This window comes from Mus caroli, unplaced genomic scaffold (genome assembly GCF_978045245.1).
Source record: "Mus caroli unplaced genomic scaffold, Mus_caroli_1 scaffold_11, whole genome shotgun sequence".
Lineage (NCBI taxonomy): Eukaryota > Metazoa > Chordata > Mammalia > Rodentia > Muridae > Mus > Mus caroli.
The window spans coordinates 63,453,825-63,479,340 of record NW_028227266.1 but is presented as its reverse complement, the minus strand read 5'-3'; the positions used below and the strand labels follow the sequence as shown (position 1 = coordinate 63,479,340).

Below are 25,516 nucleotides of genomic sequence, written 5' to 3'. Positions count from 1 at the left end.
AAGAGCACCCGACTGCTCTTCCAAAGGTCCGGAGTTCAAATCCCAGCAACCACATGGTGGCTCACAACCATCCATAATGAGATCTGATGCCCTCTTCTGGTGTGTCTGAAGACAGCTACAGTGTATTTACATATAATAAAAAAAATAGATTCACCTTCTTTAAAAAAGATAAATAAAATAAATAAATAAATAAATAATTATTGTGGTACCTGGCACTATTTTTTATTAGCTTCTCAAGCATCATCTGAAAAGACACTTTATATGTAAGTGTGCAATTTTATGTGTAGTCTCCATAGTGGCCAGAAGAGGGCATCGGATTCCTTGGAAATGGAGTTATGGACAGTTGTTAGAGCGATGTGAGTGCTGGAACTGAATCTATGTCCTCTGCAAGAGTACCTGAACCACTGAGCCATCTCTCCAACCCCAACTTCCATCTGCCTGGATTTCCCTTGTGGCATGTTTTTTAAATATGCCACAAGCCTGAGGATTGAAAGTGTATTTGCTTCCAACACAACCACCTCTAATGCCCTAAATATATTCTACTGAAGCACAGCAAGAGCTAACAAGGAGATGGTAAACTCCAAATACAAAAAAATAATATATCTCAAAAGAACACTAGTCAGCAATTATAAACTGCGAATTCACATACAGAGACAGTGAAGTCATGGAGTCTCAGCTGTGACGTCTCAAGTGTACTTACTGAGAAATGGTGTTGGTGTCTAAGTCGACACAACTAACATCTGGTGGAGGGTCATAAAGATCAAAGTATCTGGAATCGATGCCTACTATGAATGGACATGGTGCACTGAGGACGTCTGCGAGGGCCAGAGGGCACAGAGGGACATATGGGCAGGGCCAGTGGAAAGGGAAAATCATCTTGGAGAAACAAGAGATGGAGAATGTTAGGATGTTGACATGGAAGCATAAGTTATCAGCATAGACACAAAATTATATTTTAGATTTTTACCTGTAGCTTGATGTTTGATAATGAGTTAAATAATTATCACTAAAATTAAGAGTTAGGAAATTAAAACTGCTTCAACAATGTATAAATCCATTACTTTCTAAAATGTAGTTAAGCATTAAAATGACTTTCAATTACATGAATAAATTGAGTTTAAGCTGAACTGACTGCCTATAAGAAATGGTACTCACAGACACTAATGCTTCTGTCACACTGGTGAGCACAGAGGGCCGTAGGGAATGGATGAGGATTTTATGTTCTGTTACGGCAAACACCAGCAGTGTCACAGCATTCTCAGGGCCAAGATTCTGGAGTAGTGTTGAAAACTTTCCACCACTGTCAGTCCGAGCAAAAATACACAGTAAGAACAAAACAAAACAAAACAATTTAAACTCCTAATTATCTAAGAGAGCAGGGTTGTGCATATTCAACTTTAAACGTAAGTGCTGTTGTTGGGCAGGGCAGACAGTTATTACACAGTCCAAAAGACTGTGTGTGTGAGCTTTTAAGGCCATGCACTTTTCAGCGCTGCATTCAGGATGGAAAATGTCAAGTCTTCTGCCTGTCCTGCTCGTTTTCATTTTTCTTTTGCTGTTGTTATTGGGACAGGGTCTTGCTATATAGCCCAGGTTGGTTTCCAATTGTCAATTTTCTTGTCTTGGCTGCTAAGGCCTGGGTTACTGGTATTCACTAACACATCTGCATATCTGCTTCATTTCATGTAAAAAGATCTGCTATATACATAATGTCCTCTCAAACAAATTTAATTAGTTAAAAGAATGTTTTCTTAGAAGCTAATCCTTTAATGGAAAGGTCTTTGGTTCGTTTCTTTTGAGTAAGGGTATCACTATATAGTCTTGAGTGTCCTGGAGCTCACTATGTAGACCAAGGCTGGCCTTAAACTGATAGAGACCTGTCTATTCCATCCTCACAAGTCCTGGGACTTTTAAGGGTATACACCACCATGCCTAATTTTAATGAAACATTTTTAATTATAGTGCTCCTTATCACAAAATCTTTACTTTTCAGGCCAGTCTCCTTTTAAGGAAAAACAAATATTTAAGTTTGGATTTATGAATATAAACTCCTCACTATTATAATAATAATAGCATTCGGAAATCAAGAGCTAAGAAATGGTGAGATACAGCTATAAAGCAAATTAATAAAACAATAAACTTAGATGTTCTAGATAGGACAAAATATGGACTAACCAAGTAATCTAGTAACCAATGAACATTTTGCCTGTATAATGGTAAATAACTGGTTTCACTGGGTTAATTTTTTTATGATGAATCAAAAGCTAAGAATAAGGTTTTTGGGGCTGGTGAGATGGCTCAGTGGGTAAGAGCACCCGACTGCTCTTCCGAAGGTCCAGAGTTCAAATCCCAGCAACCACATGGTGGCTCACAACCATCCGTAATGAGATCTGGCACCCTCTTCTGGAGTGTCTGAAGACAGCTACAGTGTACTTACATATAATCAATAAATAAATCTTTAAAAAAAAAAAAAAAGAAAGTCTTTGGGTCACCTGAGCCTTGGCATGATTCATGCTATACTTATTTCTAAAAAAAAAAAAAAAAAAAAAAAAGAATAAGGTTTTTGGAAAAGATGAAAACATGCTCACAAAAAACTTGCATGTTTCATGTTTTCAAAACAAAGTTATTCACAATAGCCAAAATATAGAGGTTTCCTAAGAGATAAACAGGTAAACAGAATGCAGTGTATTCAGATAATGAAATACTAACTAGAGGATAAGGACTGAAGCAGTGGTGTGTGCCTCACATGAATGAACCTAGAAATGCTCAGTGAAGGGAGTGAGGAATGAAAAGGCTGAATATGGTATCACTTCATTCACATAAAATGTACAAGAGACAAATCTGTAAATCAGTAAACAAGATCAACAGCTATCTGTGTGTGTGTGTGTGTGTGTGTGTGTGTGTGTGTAGGGGTGTGTGTGTGTATTCACACTCCTGTGCCTATGTGTTTGGGCATATATTAGTAGGAACAGACAGAATCAAGGCTAGCAACAAAAGGCTGGTTTTATAGAATAAGTAATATATCCAAAACTTTATTATAATAATAGCTGCAGAATTCTGTGAATAAAATCATTGATTTGCACACTTTACTTGGGTGACTTTTGTGATGTGTAAATTATATCTCAGCAATGCTGTTGTCACCTGCATAAAGTCCTTTTGGCCACTTACAAACATCTGTAATCAGTGTGTCTGGCTTATTTTCAGCTCAGATAAGAGCTTGGAAAACACTCAGCACTCTGGGCTAAGGGCTAATGATGAAATCATCTGTAATTCTTACAGAATGAATGTCAAAGATGGCAGCTGGTCTCCCTAAGGTATGTGCAAGATAATAGTTTAATTATACCATAACTATTTCTGACAGAAAAATTACATAGCTAATTAAATTTCAAGAAATGACACTGTAGGGAAAGCATACTTTGTAACTTCTCTGAACTTTTAGAATGATGAACTATGTACTGTTTAATAAGTATTTTTTTATTTTGGATTAAAATTAAAGTGTATTTTGAGCCAGACAATGGTGACACATAATTTTAATCCCAGCACTTGGGAAGCAGTCACAGGCCAATCTTTGAGTTCTAGACCAGCCTGATCTACAGAGCAATTTCCAGGACAGCCAGGGCTACACAGAGAAATCCTGTCTTGAAAAAGAAAATGTATTCAGATATATTTTAGAGGATAATTAGAGCCAAAAATAAACTGCCTTCATAATCTATTACTACACAGTAAGTATGTGATAACAAGGATATACAGAAATACCAAATACTATTTTAAAAGCTTGCTTTCTTCTCAAAAACTAACCCTAATATTAAGTAAAAAGACCCTGCTAAGAAACAGTTAAGTAAAAAGAACTTCCATTAACATTTGAAATTTTAGCTAGGAAAGACAATACACATATAGATTACTTTAGTTCACACTGGACTTAGAGAAACAATTAGGGCTAGAGAGATGGCTGAGTGTCTAAGAATGCCCATTGCTCTTTCAGAGAATCTGAGTTCAGTTCCAAAACCCATGCTGGAAAGCTTACAACCTGTAACTCACTTCCAAGAAACCCTCCTCTAGACTCTGCTGGCAGATGCATAGACGTGGGACTGTGTACACACAAATGTAAGAGACAAACAGAAGCCAAACTTTACTTGCCTTAATGGAAGAGGGGAAGAAACAGGTTGACTGAGAATCAAATTATCATGTGGGGATAACTGCAAGATTTAAAACAAAGCAAATATAAAGATGAACTCCGGCACACCATGTGCTAGTAACAGACATCGGCAAATGAAGCTACCCAGGAAGTTTCCCAAATCACCAGCATAATACTATTTGAATTCTCTAAAGCATGTCCTGACCTCTGGCTCCTTCCAACTTCTTACTCTGAACCCTATCTCTTATGTCTTCAACTTTCCCCCAATTCTATATTAATAAATTTATGTTAACAGGTTAAATTTACTCAATACCATACATTTAGAGTCAGTAAACGTATGGCCTCTAACAAACCCATGGGCTCTCTGCTTTGTAAGCAGTCTTAATGGGATATAGCCGTGATATTTGCCCCCCACACTCTCTAGCTGATTTTGTGCTGAACAGCAGAGTGGAGCCCTGCATAGATTGGATAATGGATAACCTGCAAAGATTAATACTTAGATAATATCTGTACAGGAAGCACATGCCAGCTTCTACTATAAAACAATTCCACATGTGTGTGTGGTAGATAGCACCCTGGCACTCAGTGTCATTAAGTAATGAACGGCTATGTAGACCAGCTGTCAACACTATCAATAAGAATGCTCTAGAAATTTTATCGGTATCATATAATAGTGCAACTAATTTCGTCAGCATTTTCAAATTTATGTACATTTCTACCAATAAGTAAATATCTATCTGCTAAATGATTTCTAGTGCTAATAATTCCACCTTCAGGGCTGTGGTAACCAGCAACACACATGGTGTCAACACATGAAAATATTTCCTTTGTATGAATCTTTTCATAGATTAAATAAATAGGCAGTTTAAATTATCAAGACCTCAAACAAAATATAAGCAAAAGAGCAGAGAAGTATTCAACTGTGAAACATTTATAGTCATTTAAATTTCCCTGTTATATCCAAGACACAGGCATTTCCTCCCTCCTGCAACATATAAACATATGACTATTTCTAATAAATATTTTAATACATTTAACCGACTATATGACCATCAAAGGCATAGACTTTCAAATATTTAGAAACAATGTGCATGTGTGTGTGTGGGGGTGTCATAATCTGTCTGCATACTTTTCTTTTTTTCTTGAGACAGATCTACTATGTAAACAAGGCTGGTCTAGAAGTGACTATGTAGTCCAGGCTGAAATCAAACTTTCAACCCTCCTGTCTCTACCTCCCAAATGTTGGAATTACATATGTGCACAAAAAGTCCTCTTCTGTGAATGGAGTTAATAAAATCTTAGAGCCTGGATCCACCATGAACAAACATCTGATTTTCTCCAGAGCTCATTCTACTTTTCCCACAATAAAGTTGTTATTCTTATAGTACATGCATGCTGATGGAGCTATTAGTAATTCATATGACCTTCATATTAAAAGACCCTTACCTGAACTAAAATCCGTGGCCTCTGAGGAGATGGAAAGGGAACTTTATGCATAAAATGAGAAATATGCCTTAAAAACAAAAACAGAAACTCAATTGATTCCAAAATTAATACCATTTGCTACATGGTTAACAAGCCATCACGAATTCATTAATACCATTTGCTACATGGTTACCATGCTGTCACAAACTCATTAATACCATTTGCTACATGGTTACCATGCTGTCACAAACTCAAGCTCCTTAAGGCCCTGTGCACTTAAGCTCCAAAGCCCCTAGTACTGTGGAAACAAAGTAACAGCAAAAGTTGTTTGAATCATTGAAGTTGCCTCTAATTAAATTGAGTAACTTCATGTTAACAGCTGATTATATGCAACAGTATGTTATTTTAATATTTAATCCCAGCACTCGGGAGGCAGAGGCAGGCAGATTTCTGAGTTCGAGGCCAGCCTGGTCTACAAAGTGAGTTCCAGAACAGCCAGGGCTATACAGAGAAACCCTGTCTTGAAAAACCAAAAAACCAAAACAAACAAACAAACAAACAAAACCAAAAAACATATTTTCTTCTTCCTAAGCAGGTAATAATCAGCATTACTAAAACTAATTCTTATATTTATATTTTTAATTAATCCCTCGTATTTTGTGGCATAACCATCGAGGTACTAAAAATTAAATGTTTGTAAACCATGAATAAGTTGGGTGAGGTGTTGCATGCCTGTAGTCCCATCTTCTACTTGAGAGACTGCAGATAATGTGAGCTCGGGAGTTCAAGGCAGCCTGGGCAACAAAGGAAGACTTCCCCATCCTCAAAAAGCCTTCCATTAAACAATGGGTAAGAATCTACATCAACGAGATGGCTTTTTGTTGTTTTGCTTTTTGTTTTGTTTGTGTTGATAAGGATCAAATCCCAAACCTTTCGCACACCAGTTCTTTCACTGAACTACACCCTTTGGCTCTTAGGGATATGACTTTGTATATAGCCTTGAACTTGTAATCCTCCTGCCTCTGTCTCCTGAGCACAAAGATTACAGTCATTCACCAATCAATAAGTTTTGTTTTGAATATTATAGAAGGTAAAAAACATAAAGAGTATTTTATTTTCTAATAATAAATAAGCTGTTTTTCTTGTATTTTCTTCTAAACATTATTTAAAGATTATCTTATTTGTAGAAGTGAGGTCATTACAAATGAATGGAAAACTGGACAAGTCATTTATTGATTCCACGTTTTCACTATGAACTGTGCAGAGTCTGTGAAAAGCTACTAGTCTCACAATTATTTAAAATCTGGAAGGAAAATAAGGACTAGAGGAATGAGTACCACAAGACACACACACATCTGCTTGATTATCTGAAGCAGTCAGGAAATCAGGACTTCTGTATGAGCCATGAAATTCTAAGGGTGTTCAAGATCCATCCAGAGAGGATGGGCAGGGTCAAAACTCTTTTTATGGTAATAGAGAGACTCAATTTGCCTTTCTCACACACTTGGCAATTGCAGTGATAGTGTCAAGGCACCGTGAATGAAACTGCTAACAGCCTATGAGGATCAAGGCAGGCTAACCCTGGGAGATGTTGTACTTTACTCCTTTACTAGTGGAGACTAAAGCAATGCCAATGCCATTTAAGAATGTCTCTTTGAGGCTGTAGAGATGGCTCAACAGTTAAGAGCACTTGCTATTCTTGCAGAAAACTCAGTTCAGTTCCCAATACCCACATGATGATTTATAACCATCTATAACTTTAGTTCCAGGAAATCTGGTACCCTCTTCTGACTTCCAAGGGCACAAGACATACATGTGGTACACAGACATACATACAGGCAAAACAATCACACATATAAAATAAAAATAATTAATAAATCTTGAAAAAAAGAATGTCTGAATTACTGTTATTTGAGGTAGTAAATATCTGTCCTGTATCTGAATTCTGGAGTATGCATTTAGGCTATGCTGTGATAAGGGTAAGTACCCATAAAGCATTACTAATGCAGACAAAAGCATGGTCGCCAGCTTGATTTTGCTAAAGTACTTACAGGACTGAGTTATGAATGAATTGTTTTGTTTTCCCCACACAGAATGCCATTTTTGTCTGGAAGATGATGGGCAAATTAAGTCTATCCAGTGTTAGTCATTTGACAGATATTTTCCACACAGAATTAACAAAGTGCTATTACTGCAAGGAAAACAACTAGAGATACTTATTAATAATTAAATTCAAATTTTCAAGTAAAAAGTAAAAATTTGTCACCATGAACCCAAAAGCTTTGCAATATTCGAAAACCTTTTCTGAAAACTGGGAATGTAGCTGGGAGGGAGGCCTCTTGGAGGGCCTGGTTTGATTCTGGCACCACAATGAACTTTGTAAAACAACTAAACAAAAAATATCTTGTTTGTTTGTTTGTTTTGTTTTGCGCTAGCAAGTAAAGGTGCTTGATGTCAAACCTAATAACCTGAGTTCAGTCCCCAGGACCCACACTGAAGAAGAGAACTGACTCCTACAACTGTCCTCTGACCTCCACCTGTGCACCATGGCGAGGACATGCCAACATGCATGCATACACACACACACATACATGCACACACACACACACACACTACAAATGTTAAAACTCTTCTGATGCTATAGATATTAACAAGTGATTTTCTTAAATTGAAGAAGACATTTGACTATAACCTCAATGAAGCACTGCTGGGCAAATGACCGATACACAATGCTATAAGATCATGCATGCATGAGTTAATGTTCAGTCAAGACTAAGTAAGAGAGACCTTCAGATTTTAATAGAACACAGAAGGAAACTTTATTGCTTAGGTTTCATATTTTGCATTACTAATAAGCTAGAAGAAACTACCACTTGCCAAGCTTTGGGATAATGCCAAAAAGTAATATCCACAATCCTAAAATGACTTCTTAAGTGCCCCTCCTATTTCTACTTACATTATCTGTGTGAGGTCAGATTCTCTTCACATACCTCAACCAAGACAATAACCGCAACCGTCTGAATTCAGAATCGAGAAGGAAAACTCAGCTGGGCTCCATTAGCCAAGGCATCAGAGGCTTCCCAACAGAGGGGAGCTACAACCTATAGAGACCACCTCCAGTAGATAGGTATGGTCCACAGTTGAGGGGACGCGGTCACCCACCCATCTCAAAATTTTTAACCCAAAATTGTTCCTGTCCAAAGGAAAGACAGGGACATAAAATGGAGCAGAGACTGAGGAAGGGCCATACAGAGACCACCCAACCTAGGGATCCATCCCATTTACAGACACCAAACCCTGACATTATTGCTGATGCCAAGAAGCACTTGCTGACAGTAGTCTGGTATGTTGTACCTGAGAGGTTCATGCAGATACTCACAGCTGACCATAGGACTAAGCCCGGGGACCCCAATGGAAGAGCTAGGGGAAGGACTGAAGGAGCTGAAGGGGATTATAACCACCCAGAGCTCCCAGGGATTAAACCACCCCAAAGAGTACACATGGAAGGATCCATGGCTCCCTCTACATATGTATCAGAGGATGTCCTTATCTGGCATCAGTGGGAGGAAAGGCCCTTGGTTCTGTCAAGGCTTGATGCCCCAGTGTAGGAGGATGCTAGAGTGGTGAGGTGGGAGTGGGTGGAGAAGCATCGTCATAGAGGCAAAGGGGAGGGGTGATGGGATGAGGGTTTGTGGAGGGGAAATAAAGAAGGGGATATTATTTGAAATGTAAATGAAAAATGATTAATAAAAATATAAAAATTCACTCTTCTCACTAACCATTGTTTTAAAAAAGTTACTTTTCAAAGAAATGTTTAAAGATGTAACTAGTTTGTTAATTATTAAGTAGATTATAAATGAATAAATAAATTATCATTCAGTTTTAATTTCTGTTGCAATAAGACGTCTGTATTAAAAACATAACACATAAAGAAAAGCTCACTGAGTCCTCATACGATTTTAAAGGGGTTCCAACAGCAGAGACTTTCAGAAGTGCTAGGTTTTGACCACTAAAAATAAGAGTAGACAGGAGCATGGGATACTGAGAACAATGCTGTATCTGAAGTTTTTTATGATAACTCTATTGCTTCCCAGCTCTCATCAGAGTCAGAAACTGACTTGAAGGCTTGAAGTAGCAAAGATCAAAGTGTGATTGTAAGCCTGGAAAGGCAGGCATCACACTGCAGTGATGCACTCTGCATGCTGTCACTCTGCAGGTGTCACACTGCAGTGGTGCACTCTGCATGCTCTCTTACTGCATGAAACCTTATCACATTTTAGTGCTCTCAGTAAATCATCAAAATTACAAATGAAAAACAAAATGGCTTTATCAAACTTTTCTTTTAAATTCATATTTAAGCATAGGACCACTTTAAAAGTTCATTATACCTTAAGTTATATGAAAGGATTACAAGTGCAGTTAAGAGTTAGCATTTTCAGGCTAGATGTGGCAATGACAAGGCACTTTCCTGGCCTATGCAAGGCCTTGGATCTGACCTCTAGCACTGCAAAGAAACCTGGTTCCAGTACTTCTCCAAATTAGCAGCTATAAACTTCATAAGAGTATTTTATATTTATTCCAAATACCTCATTTCAAAATAAATTAAGACATCTGCTGGCAGAAGTAAAATTGTTTGAAATAACAAGATTGTAAAAGTATAAAATTTTACATAAATAAAATAACCAAAATAAAGTAACCAAATGTTTTTCTCAAATAACTCTCAAGAAACCCAATTTCCATATAAAATTGAATCAATTACTAGTATAAATATACCAAGGAAAGGGCTGACAAATTTTTTTGAGACAGGGGCTGTCTCTATGGCTCTTGCCATCTTGGAACTCACTATGTTGACCAGGCCTGCCTCCAACTCACAGAAATGTACTGCCATGCCCATCTTGGATTGTCAATGTTTTTTGGTTTTTTGGTTTCTTTTTTCGAGACAGGGTTTCTCTGTATAGCCCTGGCTGTCCTGGAACTCACTCTGTAGACCAGGCTGGCCTCGAACTCAGAAATCCGCCTGCCTCTGCCTCCCAAGTGCTGGAATTAAAGGCATGTGCCACCACTGCCCCGAGGACTGTCAAATTTTAAGCCATGGAACTTATAACTTACTTTTCAATTGGAAGAGCATGAGGTCCAGAGATGGAATAACGATACAGGAAAGTCAGAAATTTTCTGAATGCATCAAAAAAAGGCCAGTGAGAAAGAAGACAGATGCATTTGTTAGTGTGAATTGTTCTAGAACTATCAGACTTTCCATCTACCAGAGACGCTAAACCCAACAGAAGTCTCTGCTTTTCTGTAAGGTTCTCCTCAGGGTATGGTTCATAAAACTGAATAGCAGCACCATAGACCTGTAAAACAAGAAAGCAGTTAATACATACACTTTATGTTATTTATTCAAAACAGATGATCAGCTGAGTATTTAGTGGGTGCTTGTTCTGTACAGGTGAGGTGTCAGGGACTAGGAACACAGTGGTATAATCAATCGTGTTCAAAAAGAAACAAAACCCAAACAAGCAAAACTACAGGGTCTCCTAAGGCTGGCATCAAACTTGTCATCCTCAGCTTTGGCCTCCTGAGTGCTGGATTATTTACAGGCTGACTGCTTTCTTGATAAATCTGCTATTAAATAACTATTAAAAATAGGTTTTTTTTTTAAAAAAATAAAGTACTACTTTTTTTTTTTTTTTTTTTTTGGTTTTTGGAGACAGGGTTTCTCTGTATAGCCCTGGCTATCCTGGAACTCGCTTTGTAGACCAGGCTGGCCTCGAACTCAGAAATCCGCCTGCCTCTGCTTCCCGAGTGCTGGGATTAAAGGCGTGCGCCACCACGCCCGGCAAAAATAGTTATTTTTATTAAACTATATTTTTCAAATAAAAAGGGAAAGAAACTGAGCCTTGTCATGGCGATTCAATCCTCTAATCCCAGCACTCGGGAAGTGGAGGGTCTAAGCAAGAGCCAGGGCAGCCTGGTCTACACACACACACACACACACACACACACACACAAAAATGCTGTCTCAAAACAACAACAAAACCAAAAGAGTAGATATTATACCAACATTTTTATATGAAATGTTTGAAAATTATCTAGTAAGAAGTGAGATAAGTGAGAAGTGTAAACAATTCACTTCATTTTTCTATGCCATGATTTCCCTATCTGCACAATGAGAATGCTGGCCCAGGTGACTCCAAGTGCCTCCGCTAGCGCTCTGTGGCTCTGTGGCTGCGGTGGAGTTGAGCAGACCTCTCTCTGCAAGGGCGAGCTCTGGTCCCCAGAGTAACAAGGAGAGTCTGCTTTCTAAGTCATGTTACGTTTTGAATGCCTTTGACATGATTGATTTAGGAGCTTTTCTATCACAGAAAATGAACCAGTGAGGGAGTCAGCATTTGATGATGAGAAGAGCATTCACTTATATTTTAAAACAAACATTTGGGAGGATGGGAAAACTCTCTTTTCCTGTCTCTGGATATAATACATTCAACAAAATGGAAGAAATGTATATTATTGGTTCAGTTTAGTTAGTTTTTACACTGCTTCTTACAGATATGAAGCTTATGACTTAAAAATGTAGAAGTCAGCAATCTAGTTAATGCACCGCACGTACCTTCTCAGCTGAGGCTCCGGTTAACACAAAGGTAGAGAACACAGGAAGAGGGTATTTGCTGTCTGGTGGCCAGCATTCGATAGTTGCCCCCATTGGTAAACAAAAGAGGGGCACAGACTCTGGCAGTGAGAAGGACTCGTAATCTTCTTGAGGGTATCTGCAAATTAGACCTGGGCAGCGGTGAGAAACATGAGGTCACTGTGTCTGGAGTGGAAGAATTTTTAAATTGAATGACAATCAAATGCTTTCTTATTTCACACACCTAGAAAGTAAAAATCTTGCATCTATGTTCATCAGATAATTCTGAATGTGTAGTAGGGTTTCTATACAGTTGTTAACCTTCAAAGACTGAAACTATTAAATCATTTAACACTTATCAAACTTCATCTACAAAGGCTATGTCAGTAGTAACTAGGAAAAGAGAACCCTCTAAACACACACACACACACTTAAAAATCCACTTTAAAGCATATATTTAAAATTTTCAATATGGTTATTAGTATATACACACACACATACACACACACTATCACTCTTGTTAACTATTCCTCTGAGACTATGAATGAATATATATATATATTCATTCTCCTATGGGAGACTAATTGCAAATTTTTACACAAATGAAAGACACCCCACAAAATAGATAAAGATTTAGAATATTACAATGGTGTTACCTCAAACTCAGCTTCTAAATAATTCTAAACTTTCCCAACTTATATGTAGATAATTTCAAGCAACCCAGTGTTTCATGTTAATCTCCTCGTGAAAATGGGATAGGTATCTTCCACTGAACATATCCTAGGAACAGAGCTTCATCCTGAGTATTGTGGGGTTAGAAATGGAAAACAGGCGGGGCAGTGGTGGCACACGCCTTTAATCCCAGCACTTGGGAGGCAGAGGCAGGCGGATTTCTGAGTTTGAGGCCAGCCTGATCTACAGAGTGAATTCCAGGACAACCAGGGCTACACAGAGAAACCCTGTCTTGTAAAAATACAAAAATACAAAAAACAAAAAAAAAAAAAGAAAGAAATTGAAAACAGGTTGAGTAGTGGCACACGACCTTAATCCTAGCACTCGGGAGGCAGATGGATCTCTGAGTTTGAGGCCAGTCTGATCTACAGGCTGAGTTCCAGTACAGCCAGGGGAATGCAAAGAAACCCTAACTTGAAAGAAGAAGAAGGAGGAGGAGGAGGAGGAGGAGGAAAGAAAAAAAGAAAACAGGTTTTATGATGTCCTTAAAATCAGGTAAAAACCATCACTGTTTGAGCCATGATAAAGTGGGAATCTGAACCGTGGGCTCTACTACTAATATCTCTGATTCTCAACAAATAGGACTCAGGTTCTAGTCATCTAAAAGGCAAAATGAACTAGATATACTAAGGTTCTCTCTCTAATCAAATGCCAGCTAGCCAGTGAGGTCCCCTGAGGATTCACAGTTAACTTCTAGTCTCTCAGGTCCTGATGCAACAGCACAGGTGTAAAGTAAGAATAGAAATACTGGTGAACCGTGGCCCCTGGAAAGTCAAAAGGAGAAAAGAGTCCAGGACTCTAATTTTAAAAGGTTGAGTCTACTTTCTTATAAATAAGATCAATATGTTTGACATTTTGAGGGCTCTTAAAATTGAAAACTTCAACTATGCATCATAAAATTGCAAATTAGTTTTAATACTATTAATTATCATAAAATATAACCATTAAATTTGACTAAATTAATATAAATATTAACGAAGCATCTTCTCCATACTTTGCACTAGTTTAAAAATTAAAGAGGATTGGCATGTAGTCAAGTTGTTACTTAAACCTAAGGCTTAAAAAGAGTCTACCTTCTTCTCAAAGTGATCTTTCATGCAACATCCAAAATACTTTAAGACCACCTGAGACTCAAGAGAGTTCAAGTCTCGATGCTAACACACCATAACATGGTACACAACCTGGCTACAGGCAGGTTTTGTCTTTAACCTTATGGACCCCACAATATATTTCTACATAAAGTATTTCTCCCCCAAATGATGCTTACCTGCTTTGTAAGATATAGTGTTAGTCTTTGCCACTGACTTTTTATAGCATAGGTATACTGCAGATCCCCACTAGGAGAGAAGAAAAGGCAGTATGTAATTTTTAAAAGGCAGGAACTTGATGAAATGCAATGTGATTGAGCTCTCCAATATGAATTCACTACCATGTGGTAACAGATTTCACCTGTAAACTGATGACAATCTACTATTTTGTTAGTATTTTATTAGAATCTTTGCTTACTTTTCTTTCAGAAGGTCACAATTCCCCTCTTCACAATAGCAGAAAAATTTGATCCTTTAAAATGAAACTAAGTCACAAAAATTTAGACTTTATTCTAAGTTCCAAGCTTGGGCAGAAATATCAATGACCATTCTCAGTTGAAAAGTAAGAAAATAACCATTTAATATTTCTTTCTATAATCTTTTTTCATTAAGAAAAGTTAGGACACATTTAACAACGAGGCACAATTTTTAAAAAGCTCTTCTCTAAGAGACGGAAGGAAAGGAGGTCCAATAACCAGCCCAACTTGTTATCCATCTCATTGGGGGCACCAAGGCCTTACTTCTATGCTGTGATGTGTTTATAGACAGGTGCTTGGCTTGGCTGTCTGCAGAGAGGCTCTACCAGCAGCTGACTGAGATGGAAGCAGATACTAACACATAACCATTGGACTGAAGTTGGGAACCCCTATAACCATATTAGGGGAAGCTGAAATGGAGAGCCACTCCATAGGAAGACCAGCAGTCTCAACTAACCCAGACCCAGGGGAGCTCCCAGAGACTAAGCCACCAACCAGGAGCATGCATGGGCTGGTCCAAGGTCCATGACACATATGTAGCAGAGGTCTCCCTGGTCTAGCCTCAGTAGGAGAAAATACGTTTAATCCTTGAGAGCCTTGAGGCCCCAAGAAATGGGAGGTCTGGTGGGGGGAGCACCCTCCCGGAGGCAAGGGAGAGGAGAAATGGGATGAGGAAGGATTGAGGGGAGGCAGTGTCCAGAATGTAAATAAATAAAATAATTTTTTACACTACTACTAATTCCTTTTATATGTCTAAATATTAAACATATAAAAGGAATTAGTAGTAGTGTATTTAATTTATGTATCATTTGCTATTGTTGTAGGCATTGTCCCAAGTTCTAATCCTAATTCAATTATTCTTCAAAAATGCCTATGTACAAAAAAAAAAAAAAAAGCCTCACTATATCCCTAGTCTATGAATAAGGAAACCAAGGCACAAGCGGTGAAGGAATTTGTCCACTATAGACATGTGAGATTCAAACTCAGGCAGGTTGGCCAGAGTCTGTGCTGACCAAGCTGGTAACAATGCCTCTTTCTTCTCTGCAGAGGAGAATACATGCTCTGTGTAATAAAGAGACTACTGTCTCCGTGAGAATAAAGAAACACATTCTGGTTTTAATTTCAATGGTAAAGGTTTAGCTAGAACACCTTGATTAGTTAATAAGACTTAGAAACAGTTCTAATGACAGTGTCAATTACTTTCAGTCAGAAAGAAATACATAAATACACTTGTAGGCTTGGATAGTGTTGCTAAAATACCAAATCAAATCTGAAATGTTGTAATGCTAGGCCCCATATTCATGAAAGAGTTCAAAAACATTCTCTGCCATAACTATTGCCTTTTAAGACTATTTGTGAACCAAATGTGTGGCTTGTGCTTGGAATCTCAGCCCTTGGGAGAGCGAGTGAGAGAGGATCACCATTAGCTGGAGGCTGATTTGGCTACAACCAGGCTGGGCTATAAAATGATATCTTTTCTCACCTTGGACCAACCTCAACCCCTACACTTCTATTTGCTACCATGATTTTCTTCTACTATAATCACAACAGCCACATAATATTGCTAAATCGTAATCATCTACAGACATTTTCGGCATGTTATTAGTTATAGTAAAAAATGGTCATCTAATTAGGGTGACATATCTACAGGTAAACTCTTTTAGGATAAAGTTAGATATTGTAGGTAACCACTTTTCAAATTGTTTCTTACAGAAATGGCTCAGTATGACTTTTCATTAACCATCAAAAGGATCTACTGATAATTGCCATTAAATAACCTAGCATCTGTCAAGTGCTTGCTTGTACATGCTGAGAAGGTAAATTTGAAAAATTAGTAACTAAAAGTTCAACTCTTAACAAAGTTATAAATTGACAGGAGCATAAATTAGTTAAAATTTTCTTGATACAAATCTTAGAAATGAACATTGGCTTTGATACAGCAATTATAGGCCACACAACAGGGTATCAGCAATGTGGGCAATGCTTAGCTCTTGGTTCTGCAGTTTTATAGTCTGGGTCTGGGTCTTGCTTATTGAAGGTGTTGCTATGAGGAAAGAACCACTTTTTAATTCTCAAATTTGTTTCTCTATAAAATGGGGGTAAGATACCTACTAAGGTCACTGGCAAGAGTGAAGAAACACTTAGAATACCACACAGCACATAGGCACTAGGTAAATACAGCTTATTTCATGTAAAATTTAGTGGTATCAACAGCTTTCTTCTAATATTAAAAATCAGAGTTTCGAGGTCTTACAGTAGAAGACAGAACAAATTATAGAAAACTCATGGAACACAGCAATCTTCATTAAAAAATCGTTATACTTACTAGCCCTCCCTTATCCACACATTCAGCTTTCACAGTTCAGTTGCCTGTGCTCAGCTGACTCCCCCTTCTCTATCTCTTAGCTCCCCTGGATCTACCTTAACTCCCAAATTCATGTCCTCTTGTTTGTCTGTTTGTTTTTAAAATAACTCCAATTAGTTCTCTCTATATGTGTATGGGTGTGGGGACATCAACTGGACCAGGGGCAGCCTATCAGTGGCCACACCTTCAAAGAACACTTACTCCCAAGGCTGGAGAGATGGTTCAGCAATTAAGAGCACTGGTTGCTCTTATAAAGGACCCAAATTTAACTCCGAGCACCCACATGACAGCTCACAATTATCTGTAATTCCAGTCCCAGGGGATTTAGTCAATACCTTCCTCTGGACTCCATGGGCACCAGGCACACACACTTGGTACACAGACACATATGGAGTTAAAACACTCATAAATAGTAAACAAATGCAAAAAAAAAGTTACCCTCATTCCCCCAGTGGCCACCAAGTGCCAAATGATTTTCAAGTGGAGATGGGCCCTCATCAGCACCTCCCCCATCAATTTAGAAGTGGTAACTTGCATGACTTTTGTGATGGGGACTTGCACTATCCTGCTCCATCCTGCCTAGGCCATGAATCATCCCTTTGTCCAGAATATACTTGCAGTGTTTGCTATCTGCCCATTACTCATCCAACAGCAACAGTGGTGCCCGTGTTGAGTAACCCTCACCATACGTAAGGATGGATCCGACATATCAGAGCAGTGGTGCTGGTTATGGCTCTACTGCTTTGTTACACTTCACTACTAGTTACCATGCCTTATGCATACGTTCAATTTTATTATAAATACATATAGGGAAAAGCATGGTATCTACAGAGTTAAGTCTTACTCAGAAATCCAAGGGAAGGGCCAGAGAGATGACTCAGCAGTAAAGAGCATGAACTTCTCTCACAGAGACCTAAGTTCTGCTCCTGGTAATTACACCAGGCAGCTCACAAGCCTGCAACAGCAGCTCCGAGGAATCCAAAGCTTCTGACCTTTGTGAGCATCTGAACTCATGTGCACATACCCCAGTACAGACACACAGACACATAATTACAAGTAAAATCTTTTTTAAAATCTACGAGTATCACTAGGAGTCTTGGAATGTGTTTTCCACAGGTGCAGGGGGGAAGTTATATACATTAAAAGATGTTCAAATGCCACAATGGCCAAAAAATATGTTAAAATCATAGTGATTTCTACCTGCTAATTCCAAAGACATTAACAGTCAATGCTGGCAAGGTGCAGGACTAGAGAAGGTGCAATCATGGACTAAGGCTTGAGGAAATATAAACCACTACCATGTTCTCAAAGCTATCAGTCAATGTCTTTCAAACTACATGGTACAGTGATAGACACATTGATTCTACATCCTTTTTTCTTAAGTTATTTATCCATTCATGTGTTTGCTTGCATGTACAGGCCAGCCACCCTTGAAGGTCAGAAGAGGGCATCAGATCTCCTTGGAACTAGAGTTAAGATTGTTGTGAGACACTATGTGGGTGCTGGGAACCAACCCCGGGTCCTCTGCAAGAGCATCCAGTGTGCTTACCCTGGGCCATCTCTCAAGTCCCCAATTCTACTTTCAATTATCTGTTCTTCCTGTGTCTTTTTAATAAAACATTCATAGAAAAATGCACAGGGCTGATCAAAGCTGCACTGCTGGCAACATAGAAAACTAGAAATAACTTGTGTTTATTACCCTGTATTTGCAGGTTTTGGAATGGTTTGTAAGTATTAAAAGAAAGTAGGAAGTGACATAAACTAAGATGAATAGTAAAAAAGTTTGTTTTGAATAGAAATTACATACACACACAGACACACACAGACACACACACAAGTGGGACCTGGACTGGTGCTACCTACTTTTAAATCCAGCACTTGGGAGGCAGAGGCAGGTGATCTCTGTGAGTTCAGCCTTGTCTACACAGTGAGGTCTGTTTCACAAAAACAAATAAGTAAATGAAACTTTTAAAGATTATTATGTCTTGGATCAGGTTTATAACCCTGCAGTGGTCAAGAAATGATCAAGATCAAGGGATGTTTGAAATTAGAGTCAGCAGAACTCATAGGAGGACATAGTAAGTAGGAAAGAAAGGTTCATATTTCTCAAAGGTTTATTCGTTTGAGTAAGTTAAAATTTTCATTTATTAGACAAGCAAGACAGTGGAAATAAGATCTGAAAAGGTATATAAGATTTCACTGCAGGTTATGTTAAATTTGAGGTGCTCTATTAAGCAAGATAACAAACAAGAAACAATAAATGAGAGAGGTCTAGTCAGACCCAGAAATGTAGAAGTCACCAGCTCACTGTATTAGAATAATTAGATTAAAAACAGTGTAAGCTTTGTTTGTAAAGATGGATGTGCTGAGGACTGAAGCTTGGGAATCCCACTGCACAGGAAGCTGCGAGACAAAAGGGAATGGCTGGTGGGCTGAGAGAGAAAAGTCTCAAGACCGCAGCCAGTGCGTCACCTCTTCTTGAGGGATGGAAAAGCAGTCATCGTCCGTAACAAAACCTGAAAGCCTGAGATAAAGAACTGACCATGGGGCTCAGTAACGAGAAAAACCTTGGAATGAATACCGTCAAAGACTTAACTGGAGCCAGGTGGTGACAATGCACACCTTTGATCCCAGTGCTCAGGAGGCAGAGGGAGGCAGATCTCTGAGTTCCAGGCCAACCTGGTCTACAGAGTGGAATCCCCAGGGCTAAATGGAAAAACCTTGTCCAGAAAAAAAAAAAAAAAAAAAAACGAAAACAAACAAACAAACAAACAAATCCAAAACAACAAAAGTCAAACACCAAACCAGAACCTTAACTGGAAAGAGCCAAGGTGAAGGATGGAGTAAATTCTACTCAACTCCTCCTTGCAGGGAATGAGGCTGACAAGGTCTCAAGTAGCTCAGAGTGGCTTTGAAGTTACTGTGTGCCAATGATGATCTTGAATATTGAGCCTTCTGCCTCAATTTCCAAGTGCTGAAACTGTAAGTGTGCTCCATCACACCCAGTAATGCAGTGCAGGTGGTGGAAGCAGGGCCTTATGCATGCTAGGCAAGCATTATACCAACTCAGCCATTCCCTCCAATGCCACCACATACTGAACTATACCAACTCAGCCATTCCCTGCCACCACATACTGAACTCTTACACAGTTTTACTATAGGGAATAGTGAAACAGGACAATGAAAGAGATGATAATATGGAAACAAAAGCTTTTATTTAAAAAAAAAATGGTGATCTTGGGACAAGTTTTGCACGTCTGACAGAAGAAAACTGATGGTGAACGAAATGGCAGGAAAGGCCGTGAAGGCCGAATCTGTAGAGCTGTGTATGCATGGAACCCAGCATGACAGCATGGGGACAAGGAGGCAGCCATGGTGGTAAGTTACCGACGTCGTAGTAGTAAGGAAAAGTTATTTAAGTTAGAAGGAAGGAGGGGAGAGGGAAAGAGAAAACGAAGCTTCTTATACAGTTTGTCAAAGTACAACTAAAGTATTTTCGAAAACAATAAAACACCCAACATCCTTAAAAACATATTTTTCAGATCTGTTATGCTATTTTGTTTTCAGGAAAAGTCTTCCGGTTGTGCGTTTCTCCACTGGGGAGTGGCTGAGCGCACTAGTGCTACAGAACTAACTTACCACACTGTTGTTGAGATTCTTGTCGACCTTGCAGAATGTGTGCGGCGGGCTCTCTCCTTTACTGGGTATAATGATGCATATGTCTGTAACAGCCAGCGCATTCTGAGTCGTGTTTTCAGAGGCTCTTCGGTAAGTGATGTAGATTCTTTGTGATGAGGTACTGCCGCTAATATTGGCAGGTCGCCCATAGGGAGTACTCTGAATAATCTCACAGCCCTGCTTCAGTCTTTCTTTCCAGTCATATAGGACCCTAAAACATAATTTTTTAAAAGTAAATACACAAAGTTCCCTCAAACCTGAAAGGTAACACTCTCAAGCATCATGCAGCACTGTGTGTGTGCTGGTGGACTCCAGTGACTCCAGTACTCAGGAAGAGGAGGCAGGAGGATCAGAAATGCAAGAGCATCCTTGGCTACATAACAAGTTCAAAGCCATGGCTACCTGAGATCCTGTCACATCTCCATCTTCTGCAAAAGAGTTGGGTGTTTCCTGACCCATTCTTCACTTTGACTCTTTCCGGTTAAGTTTTATACAGTCCTACACTAAAGAATAACTGTTTCACTACTAAAACTTTAAATTATATTAAAAAAAATCCACATAAAACTTTGTGCTTACTAATATAACACAGAGTGGCAGTAATTAGATACAAGGACACTTAATGTTTAGCATTCCACTTAATTAAGTTATTTATTAATATATGTACTTACCTATGTTCTATAAAATCAAGAACACTCTAAAGGAGACAGTTAAAGTCTACAGAGGCTGGCATGCCCAGATAGTACCTTCTTATACACGTTCACTCTAACACTTCCAATAAAGATCTCTAAACACAAAGGAGCTAAAAACATATAAATTATTTAAAATGCTACTAATAATGGTATTGCCTTAGGCAGCATTTAATCTCCCAGAGCCTTATACTACTTAAGTCATAAAATCAAAACTTGGGCCAGTGAGATAGCTTGGTGGAGAAAGGCACTTCTTACAAAGCTTGAAAGCCTGAGTTAGGTCCTGCAACCTACATGGTAAAACATACACACATGCACACACACACAGAGAAGAGAGATAGAGACAGACAGAAAAACATAGACACAGAAAATCAAATACATACATATATACATGCATACATACATAATACATATACCATACAATAGTGAATAAAATAATTTTCCTGGCTTCAACAGATACGGTGATGAGAGGGATATCATAAAGAATAGAGAAGGGGCTGGAGATTGGTTAAGAGCACTGGTTGTTCCTCCAGAGGACTTGGGATCAATTCCTAGCACCCACATGGTGGCTCTCACCCACCTGAAACTCATTTCAGGGCATCTGATGCCCTCTTCTGGCCTCCCTGGGCACTAGGAATGAATGTAATACACAGATATACATGCTGGCAAAACATGTATACACATAAAATGAGTTTTCTGTTTTTTTTTTTTTTTTTTTGGTTGGTTGGTTGGTTGGTTTTTAGTTTATAGTTCTTATAGATAGGGTTTCTCTGTGAAATCCTGACTGTCCTAGAACTCACTCTGTAGACCAGGCTGGCCTTGAGCTCACAGAGATCTGCCTGCCCCTGAGTGTTGGGATTAAAGGTATATCCCATCATTGCTTAGCGAACTTTTTAAATGAAGAAAATATTTGTAAGTCATATACCTAATGAAGGACTGCATTAAGAATTTGTAAACAACTCTGGGTAAAAGAGCTAAAGATGGCTCAGTGGTTAAGAGCACTGACTGCTCTTCTGAAGGTCCTGAGTTCAAATCCCAGCAACCACATGGTGGCTCACAACCATCCATAATGAGATCTGACCCCGTCTTCTAGGGTGTTTGAAGACAGCTACAGTGTACTTACATATAATAATAAATAAATCTTTAAAAAAGAGCTAAGCACACATTTCTCAAGTGATACTAGGTAATAATAAGCACATGTAAAGATGTTTAGTATCATCAGCAAACACAAGAATGCAAATTAAAATCATAATGAGATTTTGTTTCACACTCATTAGGACAAATAATCAAATAGCAATATGAACTATTGTGCAGGCTTGTGAGGAAATCAGAAGCTCCCATACCCTGTGGGTGGGATTGTACAATGCTTGTGGAGCTACTGTGGAAAATATCCCAGAAGTCCCTCAAAAGATTAAACACAAAGTTATCATATGATGCAGCAGTTCCACTCCCAAGACTACACACAAACAAAACAGGTCTACATGAAACCTTGTACATGAATAATCATAAAAGCATTATTAATAATAGCCTCAGAATACAAGCAGCCCAAATATCCATCAACTAGTGGCACAATAAATTATAGTGTGTTAGAATACTATTTGATCATACAAGGAATACCATACCAGGACATACTATAATATGGGTAAACCTTAAAAACATATTTTGTAAAAGAGGCCAATAACACAAGGCATATACATTACAATTCCATTTGCATAAAATATCCCAAATGGGCAAATCTATAGAGCAAGGAGGGAAATGGTTTGCCTAGGGATGAGAATGTTGGGAGACTGAACAGCACACACTAATGAGGCACGATTTCTTTCTGACATGATAAAAGCATTCTAAACTATGTTGTGGTGATAGTTGCACACCTCTGACTACACTTAATTATATGCTTCAAATGGCTAAGACTGCGTGGTATATAATTATATCTCAATAAAGTTATCATAAATAGAAAACAGCCTCCAAGTCCAACATAGTAGGACTTTAATTTACTCCAAGATTTTTATTTTATACATGGTTAAGCATCTATGTATTCTTATATATGTCCGGCTGTGGTTTCATCCATTTGAGAGGTTGAGATAAGAGTCTGAGAAAACCACGGCAAGATTCCGGTGAAGATTCTACATTCTGGAGGCAGAGGCAGGCGGATTTCTGAGTTCGAGGCCAGCCTGGTCTACAAAGTGAGTTCCAGGACAGCCAGGGCTATACAGAGAAACCCTGTCTCAAAAAACTAAAAAAAAAAAAAAAAAAAAAAAAAAAAAATTTCAATTTAAAATTTGTGATGAGGATGATCCATTAGTTTTCTGGTACCCTCTGCATTTAATATATTTATTCTCTCCCTTTCGTCTAACAGAAAGGCAGGCACTAGGACCCACAGGACAGAGAGATGGAGACAGTGTGAATATAAGATTCTGGGTATGTGTTGCTTTATTTTAATTTATTCTATTTAATTTATTTATTTTATTTAATTCTCCTTCCACCCTCATCCCTGGTTTTTATGGATGGTAGGGGCAGAACAGGTTCTCACTATGTAGCTCAGGCTGCTGTCAAACATAACGATCTCTTGCCCTAGCCTGCCAAGTGCTAGGATTACAGGCATATAGACTACACTCAGGCAAGTGTGTTTGTTTCAAAGCTAACATACAGCTATTAATGACTAAACAAAGTTAACTTCAAATTCTACAAGGCATACACTTTAAATTAATATAGTAAAAAACTTACCCCAGATCTGTAAGTGGAGGTTTATCTCTTCCTCTTTTATAGCAAAGGTAAATCTGGGGTCCCACAAGACTTCCATTATTAAGGTCTGCTGACAATCCAGTTGGGGTAACATCAATACACACATAATCCCGTGGCACCTCCTCCCCAAGGGATTTGATGATAACAGAAACATCTGTGATGGGTTCTTTTGGTTTTGCCACTTTGTGACAGGCATCATTGAAGTGAATTTCCTCTTCAAGAGGCTTTGAAATGTCAGTTAAGCCTGCTACAACAAAGTAGTCAGCAACACGAGGTCCCTTGTCTTCAATCATCTTCCATCACAGAGTTTATATCTAAACAACAATAAAAAAAATCTTAATTCTATAATCTGCCAAGTCAAAAGTTCAAATCCAGAAAGAATGCAAGTCCTGTTCATACCAGTATTAGATATTTACCTATAAAGTGAAGAACATGCCTTTAAAGCTAATGCAGAAATTCTACTTTTTGTTATCATGAAAACCTAGATCATTGAAGTAGATAACAAGAACAAAACCAAAACCTGGCCCTTTATATATATAGATGAACCTTAAAATGTAGTGGAAATTCCCATAGCCTCAAAATATTGAGGAAACCAAATGCCAGAATGCAATCTGTAAGCAAATGTTGAATCAGAAAATCTGCTATCCCCTCAATAATCAAGGAGTTGTGTTTTAAAAGGCATTACAAGGACAGGAACAATGCTTATGAACCAAATCAGACAGGGAACTGGAATGCAGACACTCACAGAAATCCAAATGCTCCAAAGACTAGAGTATTGCTTAAAGAGTGGCTCTAAAGTCTGTCCACTGGGCTTGGGAGCAGTTCAGTTGCAGAGCGTGTATGAGGCCCTATTTCAACCCCAAGCACTTAAACAAAGCACTTTCTATCCATGGACAGGGAGATACTGAAGTCTGCTTCAATGCATCCCCGGCTTGGGCTGCAGGTGAGACTCTGGAGCATGAACTTAAGCCATTTTTAAGGTTCTAGGGAGCTCCAACTGAGAAACATAATAAAAGTGTCCTGAGACTAGTGACTTCCCTGGAGGAGTGACACCCTGTTTAGGATTGCACAGACAAGACTCAGCAGAAGAGGAGCTCCAATTCTAAACCACAAAACATACAAGGAAAAATCTATCTCAGCAGGTACAACAAACAAGAACCTAAATAAAAAGAGCACACAACACTCTTATAATAAATTAAAAAGACAAATGTATACCTGCATCTCTAAGCATTTAAGAGTAAAACCTTCAGTTGTCTAGATTCAGTTAAGCCTTATTTTCTCGTTTAGGTAATATGTTTCTGGCTTTGTAAAAAACACTGCTACGGAGGGAAGCAGTATTTAAAACGACAATCTAGAATGTGTCTCTTATCAGTCTTGGTTAAAATAAAGGCAAACAAAAAGGATTCCAAGGACAAACAGACATGCACACACACACCAAGCCTCTTTTTCACAGTTACCATATATATGACATATGGGGCACACAGATGACTATAGCATATATTTTATAGAGAGAGAAATGGAAATATTAAAGTTAGTAGTCATTTGCTTAACCGCAGGATTTCAA

The 25,516-nt window shown here is 38.5% G+C and overlaps 1 protein-coding gene across 1 annotated transcript in view; it reads right to left on the bottom strand.

The window, feature by feature from the left end:
* The window catches only part of Dennd4a (DENN domain containing 4A), a 112,707-nt gene that overhangs the window by 61,439 nt on the left and 25,752 nt on the right, over window positions 1–25,516 (bottom strand). Inside the window, exons 4-12 of the mRNA XM_021171458.3 lie at window positions 23,935–24,266; window positions 20,486–20,735; window positions 14,185–14,254; window positions 12,168–12,337; window positions 10,670–10,911; window positions 5,582–5,648; window positions 4,138–4,196; window positions 1,156–1,300; window positions 701–876 (exon numbers count right to left, since the gene is read on the bottom strand). Of these exons, the coding sequence (XP_021027117.1) occupies window positions 701–876; window positions 1,156–1,300; window positions 4,138–4,196; window positions 5,582–5,648; window positions 10,670–10,911; window positions 12,168–12,337; window positions 14,185–14,254; window positions 20,486–20,735; window positions 23,935–24,245 (1,490 nt within the window). The 5' untranslated portion in view covers window positions 24,246–24,266. The remainder of the gene's footprint in view (window positions 1–700; window positions 877–1,155; window positions 1,301–4,137; window positions 4,197–5,581; window positions 5,649–10,669; window positions 10,912–12,167; window positions 12,338–14,184; window positions 14,255–20,485; window positions 20,736–23,934; window positions 24,267–25,516) is intronic.